Consider the following 18,463-nt stretch of genomic DNA (forward strand, 5'->3'; position numbering starts at 1 on the left):
GAGCAGATTTACGGCCCCCCTCCTCCGTTTTCTTGTTACCTATAAACACGGCTGCATACACTAGCAGGTAGCAGCACCTGTGATTAATTTGCCCCCACGTGTCTCATTTGATGGGGGGGGCGTTTCCAACTCTGATGTGCGCGGCATGGAAACAGTATTAAAGCCGCTCAGGGCAAGGAGATGTAAGGCTCCCAGAAAGACCTTCTTACTTGTTTCGAACTCGAGTTATGAAGAAGACAGCGCATGGTTTATTGACCAATGAAACAACCAGAGAACTTTCTTCTAAAGGTTTTAAGGAGGAGTGATTACACTATATAAATAGCGCTATTTCAGGTTTGAACAATTTGAGAGGCCCGTTGTAGTCTTTCAACTCCTTCCTCACATAATCTAAGAGAAAAGAAGACTAAGATAGTTGAAAAGCTCAGGGTAGGTCCTCAAGGAGGAAAGGCGAACACTGGCCTGACCCTGGGCTTTAGAAACCCATGGACAACAAGAAGGAAGCTTATTAACCCCTCTCTTACCCCTCCCTCTTCTCCCCGGTGGAGAATCAGCTCCTCCTCCTCCCGGTCGTGCGACCCTGGTGCAAAATGCAAACAACCGCCCGCTTTCCCCACCCTGCGCGGTTCTCCCAGAGGAGGGAGAGGGAAGAGGAAGAGGCGAGGGCCCAGCCCCAAGCCGAGTCCAGCAAGTCTGTCAATCGGGCGTGAACGTCCCGACCAGACAAGTTGGACCTCAGGGACCTCGCGCTAGCCGGACACCGCAGGTACCCCCTTTACCTGCGTCTCTGCTGGGTTTGCATCCGACCCCCCAACTCCTAGCCTCATTTTCCCCCCAGCCCCATAATATTCCGGACCCCTGCTCCCCGTGCAGGTGGTGCAAACGCACCTGCTCTCCGGCGCCCCCTGCTGGGAAGAGGGAAGGCGGCGGCGGCCGCGGCCGCGGAGGAGCAGGACACGGGGCCCGGACGGAGCTCGGCGCTAGGAAGAAGCCGGGAGCTTCCCTGATGGTGCCGCCGCCTCCGAGCCGGGGAGGAGCCGCCAGGGGCCAGCTGGGCAGGAGCCTGGGTCCGCTGCTGCTGCTCCTGGCGCTGGGACACACGTGGACCTACAGAGAGGAGCCGGAGGACGGCGACAGGTAAGCGCTGCAAGCCCCAGCGGGGGGCGAGCTCCTGCTTGATGCGCGCCCGGCTCGCGGGATGCGCGCGGTCCTCCCCGGCGCCCACTCCCGCAGCGATCCGCACGCCCTCACTCCTCCGGCGGTAAGGAGAGTGCTTAGCTGTCCTGGGCGACACTTCCCTCCGCTCCCGGGTATCAGTCTCTGTGCCCTGCCATCCGTGGATCGCGTCTGGGATACCCTTCGCCCCGCGTTCCTGCCTCCCCCCGGGTGCCACACTGGCGGGCACAGCTCGTGAACCTCGCTTCCTTTCTCCTGGAGCTGGTTCGCCTCGTCGTGACCCTCGCCTGGCTCGTCCCTGTGCCCGGAGTCTGCCCCGCGTATGCGTTTGGGGACCAGCCCCTGCCCAGCGCGCCGGGACGCAGAGCCCGGCGATCCCCACGCGCCAGGGATTCCCCAGCGCGCGCTGCCCGCCTCCGCTCTCCCGCTGAGAATCGAACGTTTCCTCTGCACTTTTTCGTAGAGAAATCTGCTCAGAGAGCAGAATCGCGACGACTAAATACCCCTGTCTGAAGTCTTCAGGCGAGCTCACCACATGCTACAGGTAAGCCTGGGGGCTCTGGGGACTGTTCGCCACTGCGCACCGGGGCTGGCTGGGGAGGCGGCGCCGTAAAGAAGGGGTTTGGAGATGCGCTTGGAAGACGAGCAGCGTTTACGTTGGAACCTGCTGGGTGCGTGCCGCGCGGTGCGAATCTTTGAGTGTTTGGTGGATCGGAGTCAGAGCAACACTGGGCAACTGAGTTTGCGTCTAGGGTGTGTGCCCTGATATCCTGAGGATGGTTGCCGCTCCCTGAAATACTTGCGTGGTGAAAGTCGCAGAAGAAGAGGTTACAAGTCTGTGAAGGAGATCGGATTGGATTTGGGGCGTAAACAATGGGGCATAGCAAACACGGATGGCTGCTTTTCGTATTTGTGTTTTGTTTTGAAAGTACAGAGTCGACAAGGCAATTCCTGGCACTTGTCTGTCTTCTGACCTTCTGTTGGGGCAGAGTGTGACTGTCACGGCCTCTGGGCAAAAAAGTAGGGGGAGGATTGTGAGTGGTTGTGTTGAGTGAAAACAAAAAGATTGTTGGGGCCGAGGAAAAAAGTCTTTCTAAAAATGTGGGCCACAGATTCACCTGGGTATTTGTTAAATGAGTGACCCGGGTGCTTGTTAAAACTAAGCGTGGATGGGGCTAGGGAATCGGTAGTTATAAAATGTTCCCCAGGTGGTTCTTATCTCTGAAAGGAGAGAACCACTGTTCTGCTTTTGCAGCCTTTTGGAGATGAGGGTTGATGTAGGTTTTTCACCATTGAATTCTTGGTTCTGTTCCAGTGCTCTCACTGGATAGGGGAACATGCACCCATAAACGTTTATTGGATATCTGCGTTTTAGAGACGATGTACAAGGTAATGTGATCATATGCCCACACCTGACTGTCTCTGAGACTCGCATACTCTGTTCGCGTTGCCAGGATGAATACTGAGTAGTACAAGGTAACGCAGCAGTCGCTAGAAACGAACTTGAAAGAAAACGATGTTTTATTCCTCATAAGGTTGTAGCCTGTAAATCAATCATAGCGCTTCTTGCAGCTGAGAGCATTTCATATACCCAAAGGTTCAGACGCAAGTGGTTCCAGGGCTGTCAGTTTATGGGTGCAGCAGCACCATCAGTTACATCGCGTACTTCTGCTCTTAAATCTGTTGTTGGCAGTGGAGGGACAACAATCACTTAGGCAAATCAAGTCACTCCTTGGGCTTAGGAAAGGCTCCTTTCTCTTGGCACGTACAGGGGGGTGAACGCTGAACAAAATGAGAGAGTAGAGGAGAAAGGAGTATGTTCAATTGGCAGGTTAAGTCTTCAAGAGGCTAACCGGGTGAGCAAGGTCACCGAGCCGGTGAAGTGACCTGGTGGTGCTGGCAGCAGGATTGCTTGCCTGGTTCGAGCCATGTCTTTCATCCACACGACCACAGTGTTTCTTAGGACACATTGTTTTCCTATCAGCACAGTATAAAGCCTCGAATTTAACATGGGAAATGTCTCTGAGATGGTTTGCTCATTTATTCAGTCCCTGAAGGTCGGACTTCACATAAATCAGTGACAGTTACAGAATGCATGTTAGATTTTCAGAAACCATTTGGTGCCCGATTATTTTGTTTGTTAATGCCATTACTGTCTTTTCCAGACTTCTTAAAGCAGTGTGTTGTTTCTTTTATGCTCTTTCAGCAGGAGACACTAGCAGCACCTTGGCATGTGTTTTCACTAACAGCTACTCAAACTGCTATGAGATCTCGCAAAAATGATATTTTATATCAAGAAGAATAAAGAACTTTGTTTAAAGGAGTCGTAAATGATGCCTTCAGCTTGAAAAGGGGGTGTTGATCCTTGTGTATATGAAAAGATCTTAATTTTGTTTTTAGATCTATTTTCTCTATGGAAGTCAAGAGTTCTCTGTATTCCACTAGTCTTATCCTGTTTCTATAATCTACTCTTCTTGAATCCCAAGAATAGAGGATATTATTTTCCTTAGTTTGTAACTTGATTGTCCTAGCCCTTTAGACTCTCACTACCTCAAGTATCATTTGGAAAGCAGCCGCACAGCATGATTTTGGGAGCTTGTCAGAATCCTGGGCCTCCGCCCCCAGATGTCTTAAATCAGAATCTGTCTTAATGAGAGATGCATAAAATCTTGAAGCATTGCTGTAAGAAACCAGTGTCCTCATCCCCAGGACACATGCAGACCCATTTAGACTGATCCTTAAAGGAGCATGGAGGCCTTTGCAGTTGACCAAACAGTTAGCTCTCCTACCTCGTTAAACTAAAGTGAGATAAAGAACCAGCCTTCCCGGAAGCCAGTCTTTAAAGGTTATTTTGAATTGAGCTGTAAGCGATGCAGCATTACTGATGATGGAATGTTCTTTGACTATATAGAATTATCTTTACCAGGTGGCTTTTGGTGAATGATTTTCAGCACAAGTGAAGGAACTCTGGAAGTCACTTGTGAACTTAAAGTGTGTTTAAAAATGACTTTAAAAAAGTTACTAGGCCAGGCGCAGTGGCTCATGCCTGTAATCCCAGCACTTTGGGAGGCCAAGGCGGGAAGATAACGAGGTCGAGATCATCCTGGCCAATATGGCAAAACCCCGTCTCTACTAAAAATACAAAAATTAGCTAGGGGTGGTGGCACGTGCCTGTAGTCCCAGCTACTCAGGAGGCTGAGGCAGGAGAATCACTTGAACCCAGGAGGCAGAAGTTGCAGTGAGCAGAGATCTTGCCACTTCATTCCAGCCTGGTGATAGAGCAAGACTGCCTCAAAAAAAAAAAAAAAAAAAAGTTAATGTGTCATGCCACTGCATTCTCACTCCAGCCTATATAGCAGAGTGAGACTTTTTTTTTTTTTTTTTTTTTTGAGATGAAGTCTCGCTCTGTTGCCCAGGCTGGAGTGCAATGGCATGTGATCTCGCTCCACTGCAACCTCCGCCTCCTGGGTTTAAGCAATTCACCTGCCTCAGCCTCCCGAGCAGCTGGGATTACAGGCACCTGCCATCACGCCCAGCTAATTTCTGTATTTTTTGTAGTGATGAGGTTTTACCATGTTTTGCCAGGCTGGTCTCAAACTCCTGACCCCAAGTGACCTTCCCGCCTTTGCCTCCCAAAGTGCTTGGATTACAGGCATGAGCCACTGCTCCCGGCCAAAACTTCATCTCTTAAATTATTAATATGAGAGAGAGGTTTAATACTAAAATAAGTAAGATAGAGTGAGTAGTAAATCTAATCTGCCATTATATCCAAAAGTTATGGTAAACTTAAATGATTTGGAGAAGAAAAGATGGACTCCAAATATCCTTTCTCCTGAAACTACCTCCTTACCCTACTTATGTTTTACCTGGCTTCATCTAAGAAACACCTTTCCACTTCTAGCATTTTTTATTAGATATTAAAAGAGTGACAACTTGAGGATTTGACAGTATATTTCACTATTTTATGCACTTCACATACAGCCATCTCATGTACAGCCAACTTTGTAGCATTTGTATTATCTGAGCTTTACAAAGAAGTGAAGCAAACCTCAGAGGGATTAAATATTAATGATGTGCCCAAGGTCACAAAAGTATGTGTGAGAGCCAGGATTCAAACTCAGGGTTGTCTGACTTCAATGCATGAGCCCTTTCATCATCCCAGAGGTGCCCATGGGATGTTCCAGATTCTGGGATATAAGTAAGAAGACTATAGACCCAGATGGCTGTAAATTTCAAAGACACAGTTTCACAGAAAATACCACCATCCACCAGGATCACATTCAGGCTTCCTGAATTACCATTGCCCTTGCAGTCAGTCTTGGACAATTGACCTCGTATTATCCACAAAATTGGTTTGTACATACATAACTTTCTTTCCTTGTAGGATTTTATCTTAATCACAGGGTCAGTGTCTCCATAGACTGTCTATCCCCATTGTGTATTGTGCCAAGTACCCACTTCTCAAATGAATGCCAGTGACAGCTTAGTGAGTTTATGTATTTGCTCAGCATTATAATGTGACACAAGGGGAATATTCTTACCCGTAGTTAAGATATCAAAGTTGGGGTGATGTAGCTGAACTGAACTGATAGCCAAACTAAGCATATAAAGTTATTACAGCATTACCCGTCTTGTGGGTATCAAAGTTTTCCACACAATTTCTTTCCCCCCTTTCCTAAACCATGTAGTTTGAATAAAAAAATTTGTTTACCTTTTCTTTATTGGGTTATATGACTAAAAAGGCTTTCCTGGCCGGGTGTGGTGGCTCATGCCTGTAATCCCAGCACTTTGGGAGGCCGAGGTGCGTGGATCACAAGGTCAAGAGATTGAGACCATCCTGGCCAACATGATGAAACCCCATCTCTACTAAAAATACAAAAATTAGCTGGGTGTGGTGGCACATGCCTGTAGTACCAGCTACTTGGGAGGCTGAGGCAGGAGAATAGTTTGAACCTAGGAGGCGGAGGTTGCAGTGAGCCAAGATCTCGCCACTGCACTCCAGTCTGGTGACAGAGCAAGGCTGTCTCGAAAAAGAAAAAGGCTTTCCTTAAACAAGAAATACGCTTGTGTGTAGGAAACACTAATAAAACACAGTTTTCATTAAGGCTGTGGAATAAACATCCTAATCAACCCTTGACTTCTTAATTAAGAATCTGTTGTGCATTTATTTCAAGCTCAGAATAGTCCTAGAAAATGTTTGAGTATAAAATGATAAAACGCAATCTCTGGTCTCAGTTTGCAGACATGATTTTGTATCAAGGACTTTGAAATTGGAGCAATAAGCAATGGTGTATGATTGAGTTCAAAGTCATGGAGTTCATATGCTGTATTAGTGATGGGGAAGAGAAGCAGCTAGAAATGGCTTTTGGGGAAAAGAAGATTTAACTATGTTCTTCAAAATGGTTCTTTTCCCCCCTTTTTTTAAAGTGTGCACTTTTAGTCAACTGGTCTCAAGTCGGTGTACAGTTAAGCCCTGGCTGCCTCCACCCACTCTCAGGGAGACCAAAAGCCTTCACACATCTCAAGTTGGGGGACAAAAAAGGGGGGCCACGAAAGCTGGTCACAAATGAAACAAAGTTTTAAGGAGAAGATTTAAAAAGTTTTGCATTACATAATTTACATGAAAGTAATGCTATCACCTCCCCTGTGTGGATTCCGGAGAGGACTGAGCCATTCTTCTTAGAAGTAGGGTGGCATTTAGGAGGGCAAGGGACTTCCTGCAACAATGCATCTCAAAATATTTGGAATGATTATTTAAAAAAAGAACAATGTACAATCAAAGTCCTTGGCCACATTGTAGAGCTTTGGGGTATGCTGGCTCCAACAGACTGCCATCACCTTCACCACAGAAAACAAGATGAGGTAGGCATGGCTTTGTATTTTTTGTTTGCGTGTGTGGTTTTTTTTTTTTTTTTTTTTTTTTTTTTTTGGCTCGACAAAGTGGTTCTTTAACTGTGTATTAAATGCTTTTTGAAAACTAGCTGTGATTTTTGGCTTTGGGGTTCATGGAACTCCACATGGAGGCTAAGTGGTACGGATGCCCCAGGTGCCTCTCTGCCCTGCTGGTATTCATCTGTCCAGCCAGTGCTGTCTCATTAGGCAGTGTTCTTGCATAGGGCAGCTCAATATTCCCATGGGAAATAGTGACATGGGGGATGTAACACACCCACTGTTCTTTTGAGATAATGCAACTGTGTAGCCAAGTCTTGTGAGAATGTGAAAATTAATGTGATATTTCTGCAAATGTGTTTACTTGGAGTACTTCGAAGAGCAAGGTCCTTTTAATTAGAATAGTACTACCAGATTGATAGCATTGGGCTCTAGGTAAGGACACATTTGAGGAAAGACTGTATACTGCACTTCTCTGGCAAGTCACCAAGTTCCCATGGCGGGGTGGTGGGCTTTGATAATGTCAAAACACGTAAAATAATATAAACTGTTTACTCCAATGTGAATCCCAGCTCTACTACTTGGTGGTTTGGTGACCTTGAGCAGTTTTAATCTCTGTGCTTTAATTTTCTCCTCTGTAAAATGAGCATCCAATTGGTACTTAAACTATAGGGCTGCTGTGAGGATTGTGCCTTAATACACGTAAAATGCTTTGAAAAATTCATGACACATAGGAAGTGCTATGTTAGTAATACCTCCCATCGTCATCACTACATCTTGCCAAGTCTGCATGTTGAATGTTTTAGATGCTCAATGGATGTTTGTTGAATTTTGTGAGTCGTATGAACTTCATCTTTTTGAAAGACCAATTTGAGACCACAGCCAGAAACATCACTCGTTTGCAGATGTTACTTTCAAATGTAGGAGAGCCCAGAAACCTACTGCCCTGGGAAAATTAGAGTATCTTTGTTTCCTGCTACCTCCCTGACTAACCAAGCTACTCTACTCATGACCATAAGAGCCAGTGGAAGGCATAGCCTGAACTAGAACTTGAAGTTACACCACTTTCATCCCTTGCCCAGGATTATGAAGGGTCTTACTGGCAGAAAGAAGACTAGAAATCAGATCCTCAGCCCCAGGCCCATTCTGATTTCTCTTGCCTTTGCTTGTTTCCCTGTCCTGTGGCTGGCATAGCTGAGGCCAGTACTGAGGGCAGCTCTGTGAAGACTTGGCTCATTCAGGGCATGTAGTTCAGGGAGGAAACAAAATGAAAGTTGTAAAGAACTCTAGCTGGGCGTGGTGGCTCACGCCTGTAATCCCAGCACTTTGGGAGGCCAAGGCAGCCAGATCATGAGGTCAGGAGTTTGAGACCAGCCTGGCCAACATGGTGAAACCCCGTCTCTACTAAAAGTACAAAAATTAGCTGGGCATGGTGGCACGCACCTATAGTCTCAGCTACTCAGGAGGCTGAGGCAGGAGAATCACTTGAACCTGGGAGGCGGAGGTTGTGGTGAGCCAAGATCACGCCACTGTACTCCAGCCTGGGCAACAGAGCGAGATGCCACCTAAAAGAAGAAAAAAAACTTAAGAAGAGAGCAGGGGGCTAGGTGGAGGTGGTTTTGTGCAGAATGACCTGAATCACACACCTTGCATGCTGAAGACAGCCTTCTCCTCTCCTGTGTTAGGCCATCTCTAGCATGGGCTGTCAACCCTCTGAGAGCATGGGCCATCTGTCCTCATTCATGACTATATCCTCAGAGGCTAGCTCCATGCCTGGACAGAGAGTTGTTCTATACATATTTGTTGAATGACAGAATGACTATGTTAAAAGTAAACAATAAGATTTAACTGAAATCTGTTAGGCCTTCAGGAACTTCTCTTGCTATCCAAATGTGCTTTATTTAAAATCTGAGCTAGGAAGGCTCTTCTAAAAACCAGAGATTAACCGGACCTCTGAGATGCTGCCATTATTTTCATTGGTTCCCAGTTAGATCTGCTTAACTTTAATTGCTAATGTGTAACAGGTGCTAGATTCTGGCAGCTATAGCTAACTCCTTGAACTTGCCATCTTAAATAACACCTGAAGAGGACATGTGGGTTCCTGCCCGTGTGTTCATTGTGCCACAGACACTGGCTTTGGAGTAGAGGATCAAGGTTTTAAAGGGGGGGGTCCCCCGCCTTCCCACAAGAACAGGTGTTCGAGGGAGGGAGGGAAGGTTCTGTATCACTTCTCACTCATTCTCACAGAAACAATACAGAGTAATTGGAAACAATTTTAACTCAGTAACAGCAAAAGGCTGCTCTTTCACTGGTGTGTCCTTTGAGATCAGATCCAGTTGCTACTCTGGTTGCTGCCCGACTTCCTATGGTTAACTTCATCCTTTGTAAGTGAAGCTGGAGTGGGTGTACCCGGAAAAGCCAAACGCCTCTTTCTTGATTCTAGATATTCTATCTTCTCAGGAGAAGGCTTGCATTTCAATCAGCAGCTTTCCAAACCCTGCTGTTCTCCTGCTCAGCAGGACCGGAGCTCCTTTTGTGAGTTTAGAGGGTCTGCTGGCATTTGAGGCATTGTTGAGTACGTAGAGAACAAAGATCACATTCTGTTTTAGATTATTGCTTTTATTTGCGGGATGAAAAAGTAAACAGCTATAACATCTGCAGTTCCTCTTCTGCCAAGTGAGGTCCTTTTTTTCTGCGAAGCTATTGACTAATTTTAAATAGTGTTTTAATTAGCTATTGACTAATTTTAATCTTATGAACAATCTTCATTTACTTAGTCAACAAATACTTGTTGGGTGCTTACAATCTGCCAGGCATCGTTCTAGACACTTAGAATATATCTGAAAATTGAACAAATTCCCAACAACAAAAATTCTCTGTCCTCATGGAATTTTAATTCCCTTTATCTTTCAGTAAAGGAATTTTGACCCAAAGATTTCCTTTGGGACCTTTTTAAGATACTTGTTTTGGACATACATTTGATTAATGTCACACTTTGGAGGTTAAGATCTTAATTTCCGGTAGCCCAGCTGTGTCCTTTCAGCAACAGAAATCCCACAGCTTCAAGCAGAGTCAGGAAAACCCAGGGATGGTGGTAACAGAAGGTTTTCTGCAGAGGCGCTAGCAAGAACTTAGCATGTACCGCAAGTTTCTTCCAAGAATTATTGGAATGTGAAAGCATTACAAAGAAGAGGTGTTATTTTGTCGTGTGAACTGTGATGTGGATGGCAGCAACAGAGTTGCCCCACTAGGGACAAATACGCCAAGCCCAGTTCACCTAGTCCAGCCTCATGTTTTCCGACAGTGACTGTAAGCAGAATTTTAAAGAAGGCATGCCCCTCCAACATTGCTTGACTCTCCACTTAATGCGTTATAGATCTGTCATCATATAAGTATGTGACACTTCTTGAACAGTTAGTTTCCAGCTTGAAACACCTGTAGAGAATGGGGTGGTGGTGATGCCTACACACTTAATCCTCATTAAGCAAAATGTCGAATCTTTCTAGCTTTAAGGTATGACTCATGTGTGCTAAGAGCCGATGTGAAAGCTTGGATGAATATGTTGCCACCTTATTGGTTGTGGTAGAACTAGATCATCTTACTATGCCCTGAGGACTTCAGAAACTGGGACCACATTTATTCTAGACCTTTCCTTCTTGGCCACTCCTGTGGGATATTCTGTTTGCCTCACCTGGAGTGAAGCTTCTCATCCTTGGTCCTCTGGGAATGACAGGGGCGGATGTCAGCCCCATGGGCTGTCCCACAGGAGGCTGTGTAAACAGAACTGGCGGGAGATACAGGGGAGCTCTCAACAGGCAGGGTCTAATCCTGGGAGCTTTGTTATAGAGCAGGGATTGGCAAACTAGGGCCCATAGCTTGTTCTTGTACTACTAATAGTTTGAGTGTTTTTTGTTTTTAAAGCATTGCAAAAGAACACACAGAATCCCAATTTGGCCCCCAAAGTCCCAGATATTTACTGCCTAGTCCCTTACAGAAGAAAACTTGACTCCTGTAGATCCACTTTAATACAAACACCAGGAGTGGGGCTTTCCATCTATAACACCTCATCCACATGTCTGAATTCTCAAGGTGACTTTGGGACGGTCACTTACTCATCTTCATCTTTGGGTCACTTACCTGTATATCACCTTATTTATATTAAAGTGTTTGGATTTCTTGGCCAAGCATCTTTAGTTGCCACTTGGTTTTCTGATCTCCAGGAATCATAGTTTTTGTTGAGCTGGAACTTCTTTCAAGTCGTCATTCCTAAGTGATACTCGAAATGAGCATAATCTGCCAGTTTCTAAGAAGCTGACTTTATTGCAAGGAGTTGGTTGAGCACTCACTTCCTGCTGCCTTTCTACAGCTTTCCATGACAAGCCTTTCTGTGCCAATAGAATAACCCTTGAGTATTACCTTGGTTTGCTACCTTTCCTCATTGATTTGCATATCAATTATCACATTTGTAGGCTGAAAGCCACATTTGTAGCCTACATTTGTAGGCTGAAAGCCACCTCTCCATACATTTCAACGTTAGGGTTTGTTTTTTGTTTTTGTTTTTTGAGACATGGTCTCACTCTGTCGCCCAGACTGCAGTACAGTGGTGCAATCATATCTCACTGCAGCCTCAATCTCCCAGGCTGAAGCTATCCTCCTTCTTCAGCCTCCTGAGTAGCTGGGACTACAGGAGCGCACCACCATGCCTGACTAATTTAATTATTTGTAGAGATGGATTCTTGCTACATTGTCCAGGCTGGTCTTGAACTCCTTAGCCTCCTAAAGTGTTGGGATTATAGGCATGAGCCACTGCACGCAACCGAAATGTTAGTTTTGAATTAGTATAGTAGAAAAATGTTTACATTCAAAGATCAAATTATAGCATATATTTGGAGGAATACCTATTGAGAAAAAAAGGCCATTTTCATTGAAGGGTATTCTGAATCAGTTATAACTTTATATTTTTCCATGTATGGCTAAAAATGTATTATACCACTATACAGGTACCCTATGCAGAATATATCAGTGATTAAACTTAAGAATTTTTTTTTTTAACGGAATTTCTGTCGCCCAAGCTGGAGGGCAGTGGTGCAATCTCAGCTCACTGCAACCTCCACCTCCGGGGTTCAAGGGATCCTCCTGCCTCAGCCTCCAGAGTAGCTGGGACTACAACCATGTGCCACCATGCCCGGCTAATTTTTTTGTATTTTTAGTAGAGACGGGGCTTCACCATGTTGGCCAGGCTGGTCTTGAACTCCTGACCTCAGGTGATCCACCCATCTTGGCCTCCCAAAGTACTGGGATTACAGGTGTGAGCCACCGCACCCAGCCTAAACTTACGAATTTTTGAACTTCCTTTTAACCCCAGCTGTTTTGTTCCACAAAGCTCATGGAGACTCCTAAATAGTGATGACTTTAACAATGACTGCGGAAAACAGTAGTGGAGAAGGAGAGAACAGTCTAAAATATTCTGAAGCGAGAGAAACAAAGTCTGATAATGGTATTTTGGCAAAGGAAGGGAAAAGTTAGGAAACTGGAATTCGTCATTTGATGTAATAGGAAGGTAAAGTAATGATGTGGTGTAGAGAAAAAACGCAGGCACAGATCTGTTCAGAAATAGGATCCTACGGAGATGAAGTTGTGAAAAAATTTAACATCATGTGGACGCTCATGACCTTTAACATAACCATTTTAACTTAAGTAGGCTAAACTTAGAAAGGTTCATAGATAGACAAATGTTAAGTTTTGTAACCCTCTGTGTTTGTCTAGCACTATTTCCTTGAAGATTGGAGGGCATCTATGAGCCAGCACAGATCACGCTGTGGCTTTTTCTGTGACTGCGACCTCTTAGCTTTCATTTGGATTGCTCTTGATAATGTGTCCTTGCTTCATTTTGGAATTTTCCCACAAAGAAATGGCTCACTTTTTTTGTGGTGTGAAATTGCATGGTAGAGCAGAGGTTGCCTTCCTGGGAACCCACCTAGACCACAGACTTGTTGAACCAACTGCAGGTTGTGTGAGAGCAGACGATGATGCCCTTTAGAGGCAAGGTTGCCCCCAAACAAAAATGCACTGGAGTGTAGTTCTGGCCAAATCTGAATGATTAGAAAAACTTAGAATGTAATATCAACAGCCTTTTAGCTCTGAGAAAGTTTGAAGGGTTTTAAAAATTCTGTAAAATTGGTTTTGGTATTGTTGGTTTTCTGCAGATCACACTGGCCTAGTTGGGTGGACATAGGGAGAGAGATACTGTATTGTAACCCCATACTTCTGACTGGCAACAACTTATATCTGAAACACAGCTGAAAAAGGAAGAAGGGGATGATGATAAAGAGGAGCTTTGAATCCAAAACGGATATTACAAAGAAAACATCACAAAAATATCACAAAAGTCTTTGAGGAACCAAAGATGAATATACAAAAGCATCAAGTACTGTCTGAGGAGTGCCTCAGATTGCCCTATGTGTGAGGACTCACTGTCAGAAGCTGTTCTCGCTTGTCTTTATACTGTGCAAGCTCTTACATAGTGTCAAGGTCACACACAGGTGCATGGCAGGGCTGGGCTTCGAAGCCAGGCAGTCTGACTCCGGAGCTTGTGTTCTTCTCAACCACTGGGCTTTTGAAGGCCTGACAATTGTGGTTACCTTGCTTTTCTGCCAACTGCAAATTAAAAAGAGGCACTTAGAGGAAGGGAGGACTGCTGGAAACAGTGACATTCATCCCAGTGGTTAAAAACAAAAGTTGGACAAGTCATCAAAAGTAGTCACAAAAATCATTCCCACTGACCCCAAAAACCCAGCACACACTGATGCCCCTTAATAAAGGGGACACATGGTCATACATGCCTTGTTTTCCGTGGATATCACTGTCCATGATATCCTGAGTTATCCAATGAAATGAAATTCTGTTCAACATCATTGAAGAATAATGGGGATTAAGCTTTATCTTAAATAACAGGGATTAAGCTTTACTATGGTGTTAAATGTAACTTTCATTTCTGCAGAGGCTCTCTCCAGGATGGTGCCAAATTTGGGGAGATTAGAACCTATTCTGTTCACAGCAAGACATCACTGTTAAAAATGCAGGTGCCCAGGCCTCATCCCAGACCTACCCAATCACAACTGACAAGGTCACTAAGTGCTTCCTATGCACATCAAATGTTGAGAAGCATGGTCCTAATCGTCACTATATCACTATAACAACAGAATGTTCTGTTGTTTACTTCTTCCTGGCAAGGTGCTAGGCAGTGATTCTCAGCCTTGACTGCGCATAGAAATCATCTGAGGAGCTTTTTAAAAATCCCAGCATTCAGGCTGCTCCACATACCTTGGCTTGCCACCTTTCACACCAGAGTCATGCCAGAAACTGTGGAGGTGGGTGCCAGGCACCAGGAATTTCTAAAGCTCCTCATGTGATTCCAGTATGTTGAAAACCTCTGCCTTAAACTTGAGGAGGAAGCATAAGGTCGTGAGCAGCCTGGTTCTTTGTCAGAAGCTGGGTAAATGATCTTTGTTTCTTCCATGGCCACTAAGCCAGGGTCTCTTGTGTCCTTTGCCATTGCTGCAGGTCCAGGTCCCTCAGTGGTCCCTTGGTGACCGTCACTGTGCCTGGTGTCTCCAATTCTTCATTTGTTAGACCCTTTCCATTCTGTGTGGGGTGGTTTGAGGGTGTCAGGGAAGTGATGGAGGGACTAACAGGAGAGTGGATCAAGGATAGAATGCTCCTCATGAGTTCTTGGTTTCTTAAGCTGAACTGTTCCAAATCTCAGGGTGCAAATTCCATCGCTCTTTATTTTGTATTGTAGGCTCTCAGCTTGGTGTCTAGTGCTACTCAATGACCTTTGGTGCATTAAAAAAAAATATTTTGCTTTGTTGCTGCACTGCATGAACCTTCTCCCAAGTTATAAACATGGCTCAGCATATTATAAATGAAAGCTTTTCAGTGTCAAGCTGTGTTTTTCTTTCCTTGTGAGTATCAAACACAGTTTTTTTAACATGGTATGATTGGACATCTACATGCTGTCCGAGATTCTCCTCTCATCCCATCTGTACGCCGTTACTCTCCAGTCCTCCTGATAACTGAAAGAATTTCTCAACCCCTCACCCTCCACCCCAGAAAACACAAGGCTTTACAGGCTTGAGTTAACTGTATGCATCACAAAATAATGCTTTCTGTGGTTTGACCAGATAGTTATAACTCAGGCTCTATATTTGCTACATGACCTTAAACCAGGCAGTCTCCAAATATGTCTGTCTATAATGCATAGTTTGTACATGTAATTGTCTGAGTGTTACAACAGCAATTATGCTGACTAAATCATAGAAATGGAAATGATTATAAAGCAAGAAATAAAGGAAATGCAATTGCATTTTGTGTCCAGAGGTGCCCTGAGGCTCTTAGTGAAGAATCTCTGAATTTGAGGCTGGCAAAACACAAAGTGGTTCATAAGTGACCCGAGTTTAATACATTTCAGAGCTTGCTAGTTTGAGCGTGGCAACCTGTTACTGAGGATATTATAGGAATGGAGAATTTTTTTTTTTTGAGACAGAGTCTCACTCTGTCACCCAGGCTGGAGTGCCATGGCACGATCTTAGCTCACTGCAAACTCCGCCTCCCAGGTTCAAGCGATTCTTGTGCCTCAGCCTTCTGAGTAGCTGGCATTACAGGTGCTCGCCACCACGCCAGGCTAATTTTTGTATTTTTTGTAGAGACAGGGTTTCGCCATGATGGCCAGGCTGGTCTTGAACTCCTGGCCTCAGGTGATCTGCTTGCCTTGACCTCCCAAAGTGTAGGAAAGGAGATTTAATGAGAAGACATGAAAGGATCTGAGTGGACTCCTGACAATTACTCAGCATCTCCACCACCCCCGCTGCTTTGTGAGTCCATTCCCAGAAACCCTCAGTGTTTCAGAAGCATATTTTCAAGCCATAAAATATAGGTAAATTATAATCAGCAGAGACCACATTAAGGTCAATGAAAAAGGGTGCTCTAGGCTGGAGACAACTGGCCCTGGGAGTTCTGGTGGTCCAGCTGCTACCCTGCTGTCCTAGGGAAGGAGGGGTTTGAGGTCTTGGCACACCCGGGGCCATGTCTTGGTGGTCACTGATGTGGGGGGGCAGGTGGGAGCTCATGTGTACTGATTGGGATGCTCCAGCATGGACACCCCAGCTTGCAGCCCTTGGCCATCTGGCTTTGTTTACTCAGGCTGCATCTCCAGGTCCTGCCTCTTTAGTGAATCCTTCCTTGACTTTCTTTCTTTCCTCTCTTTTTTTGAGATGGAGTCTCAGTCTGTCACCCAGGCTGGAGTACAGTGATGCAATCTTGGCTCACAGCAATCTCCACCTCCTGGTTTCAAGCAATTCTCCTGCCTCAGCCTCCCGAGTAGCTGGGATTACAGGCGTGCGCCACCACTCCTGGCTAATTGTTTTGTATTTTTAGTAGAAATGCGGTTTTGCCATGTTGGCCAGGCTGGTCTCAAACTCCTGACCTCAGGTGATCCGCCTGCCTCAGCCTCCCAAGGTACTGGGATTACAGGTGTGAGCCACCGTGCCTGGACAACTTTCCTTTTAGAAAAGGAAAACTTCCCACTGTTCAGCCTTTTAAATGTATGACTTGTGTGATCTTAGGAATTGTGTTCATTTGCTAGCACAGATTGACCCACTATTAAATTTTCCTAACACGTTTGATACATGCTTCTGTGTGTGTCTTTGAGGTGATGTCTGCCTTTGTCTTGTGAAGCTCAGAGCACTAGGAGCATATCTAAATCCTTATGCCTTGAACAGGTGAGAGTTTCACTCAGACTTTTTAGGGTTCTAAAATCAGGAGTTTGGATCCCAAAAGAAACTGCCTTCATGATGAGGGGAAAGCACTTTTATTCTTCTAGGAAAGTATATGAAAATATATATCACTTTTTCTACCATCCCAGCTGACCTACCTAAGGGAATGGAGATTCTTAGGTTTGGAAAAAAGAAGACAGAGGGATTATTTGACAATTTCTTTGCAAAGGAAAGCTCCACTCTGTAGTTCCTGCAGGGAAGAGGGGGCACAAGAAGGAAGAACTCTGTTTTGGAAATTTTCTTTTTAAGACTTTATTTACCTTGTTTATGATCATGGCAATATTTACTCTGCATGTTTTACGTCATAGCAATGTGCGAGTTAGAACGGAAGGTCATCCAATTTCACCCTTTCAGGGTAAAGACGAGCAAAGGGTTGGAGTTTATTTTTCCTAATCTTTCTATGCATATGCTAAGATATCCTTAGACCTACCACTTACAGAAATGGGTTTTATTCTACAATTGCTTTTTTCCAATTAATAGCTAAGGAATGCTTACTCATGGTTAAATAGGCTGCTAAGCCATTTTACAGCATGGGGTTTCACAGCATGGCATTTAATTGTATGGAGGCATCATAATTCATCTATTCACTGGAGAGTTCTGTAAGGAAATTAGCAGATGCTAAATGGGGGGGTCTCTATTTCAGTACATTCAGATTTTAAACTTGATATACTTGAAATTAGCATCTTAAGTTTTATCAAAATGAATCAGAAGACCTAATATAACCAGATAGCACATGGTTCTGGAACTTGGGAGACACGGTCTCTTTTTTTTAGATGGAGTCTTGCTCTGTCGCCAGGCTGGAGTGCAGTGGCATGATCTCAGCTCACTGCAACCTCCTCTGCCTCCCGGGTTCAAGCAATTCTCCTGCCTTAGCCTCCCCAGTAGCTGGGACTACCGGTGCATGCCACCACTCTCGGTTAATTTTTGTATTTTTAATAGAGACAGGGTTTCACCATGTTGGCCAGGATGGTCTCGATTTCTTGACCTCATGATCTGCCCACCTCGGCCTCCCAATGTGCTGGGATTACAGGCGTGAGCCACTATGCCCAGTCTGGGAGACATGGTTTTTAATGACCTACCCTGTCCCCACCTTCCACTGCAGGGTCCTCCAGAAACCCTCTGGCTCTCTCCGAGCCTCAGTGGAGGGATGGGGCTTTGCTTGAGTTCCTTCCAGTTCTGGCCATCTGACAGGGACCACTCCCACCTTCACAGAGAGCAGAGCAAACAGAAGCGAGTTTAGTTTACAGCCCAGGGGATCTGCTTGACACAAGGGCGATCATCTTGACTGTGGGAGACTCTGCAGTACTTATCTCTAATCAGCCTTACAAACATGACAGCCATCTTTGTACTGTGGATTTAATCTCTTGAATGGCTTTAATGGTTTCTTACCCCAATTATTAAAAAGGAAAAAGTCTTTTTATTCCCCAGATCTATGCTTTAAAGTGGGCTGCTATCTGCCGCAGGCTCACGCTGGGTAAGTGCAGGAGCCCATCAAAGTGTTAAGGGCCCTGGCTGGCCGCTGGCTGGCTGGCTTTTCACAGCTTGCTTTCAAGATGTGCTGTGCCATA

The 18,463-nt window shown here is 45.1% G+C and overlaps 1 protein-coding gene across 1 annotated transcript in view; it reads left to right on the forward strand.

Moving 5' to 3' along the window:
* The first annotated feature begins 929 nt into the window (after window positions 1-929).
* The window catches only part of CCBE1 (collagen and calcium binding EGF domains 1), a 261,647-nt gene continuing 244,113 nt past the window's right edge, over window positions 930-18,463 (forward strand). Inside the window, exons 1-2 of the mRNA XM_003264285.4 lie at window positions 930-1,134; window positions 1,637-1,717. Of these exons, the coding sequence (XP_003264333.1) occupies window positions 1,004-1,134; window positions 1,637-1,717 (212 nt within the window). The 5' untranslated portion in view covers window positions 930-1,003. The remainder of the gene's footprint in view (window positions 1,135-1,636; window positions 1,718-18,463) is intronic.

The sequence above is a fragment of the Nomascus leucogenys genome, chromosome 4 (genome assembly GCF_006542625.1).
Source record: "Nomascus leucogenys isolate Asia chromosome 4, Asia_NLE_v1, whole genome shotgun sequence".
In the NCBI taxonomy this organism is placed as follows: Eukaryota; Metazoa; Chordata; class Mammalia; order Primates; family Hylobatidae; genus Nomascus; species Nomascus leucogenys.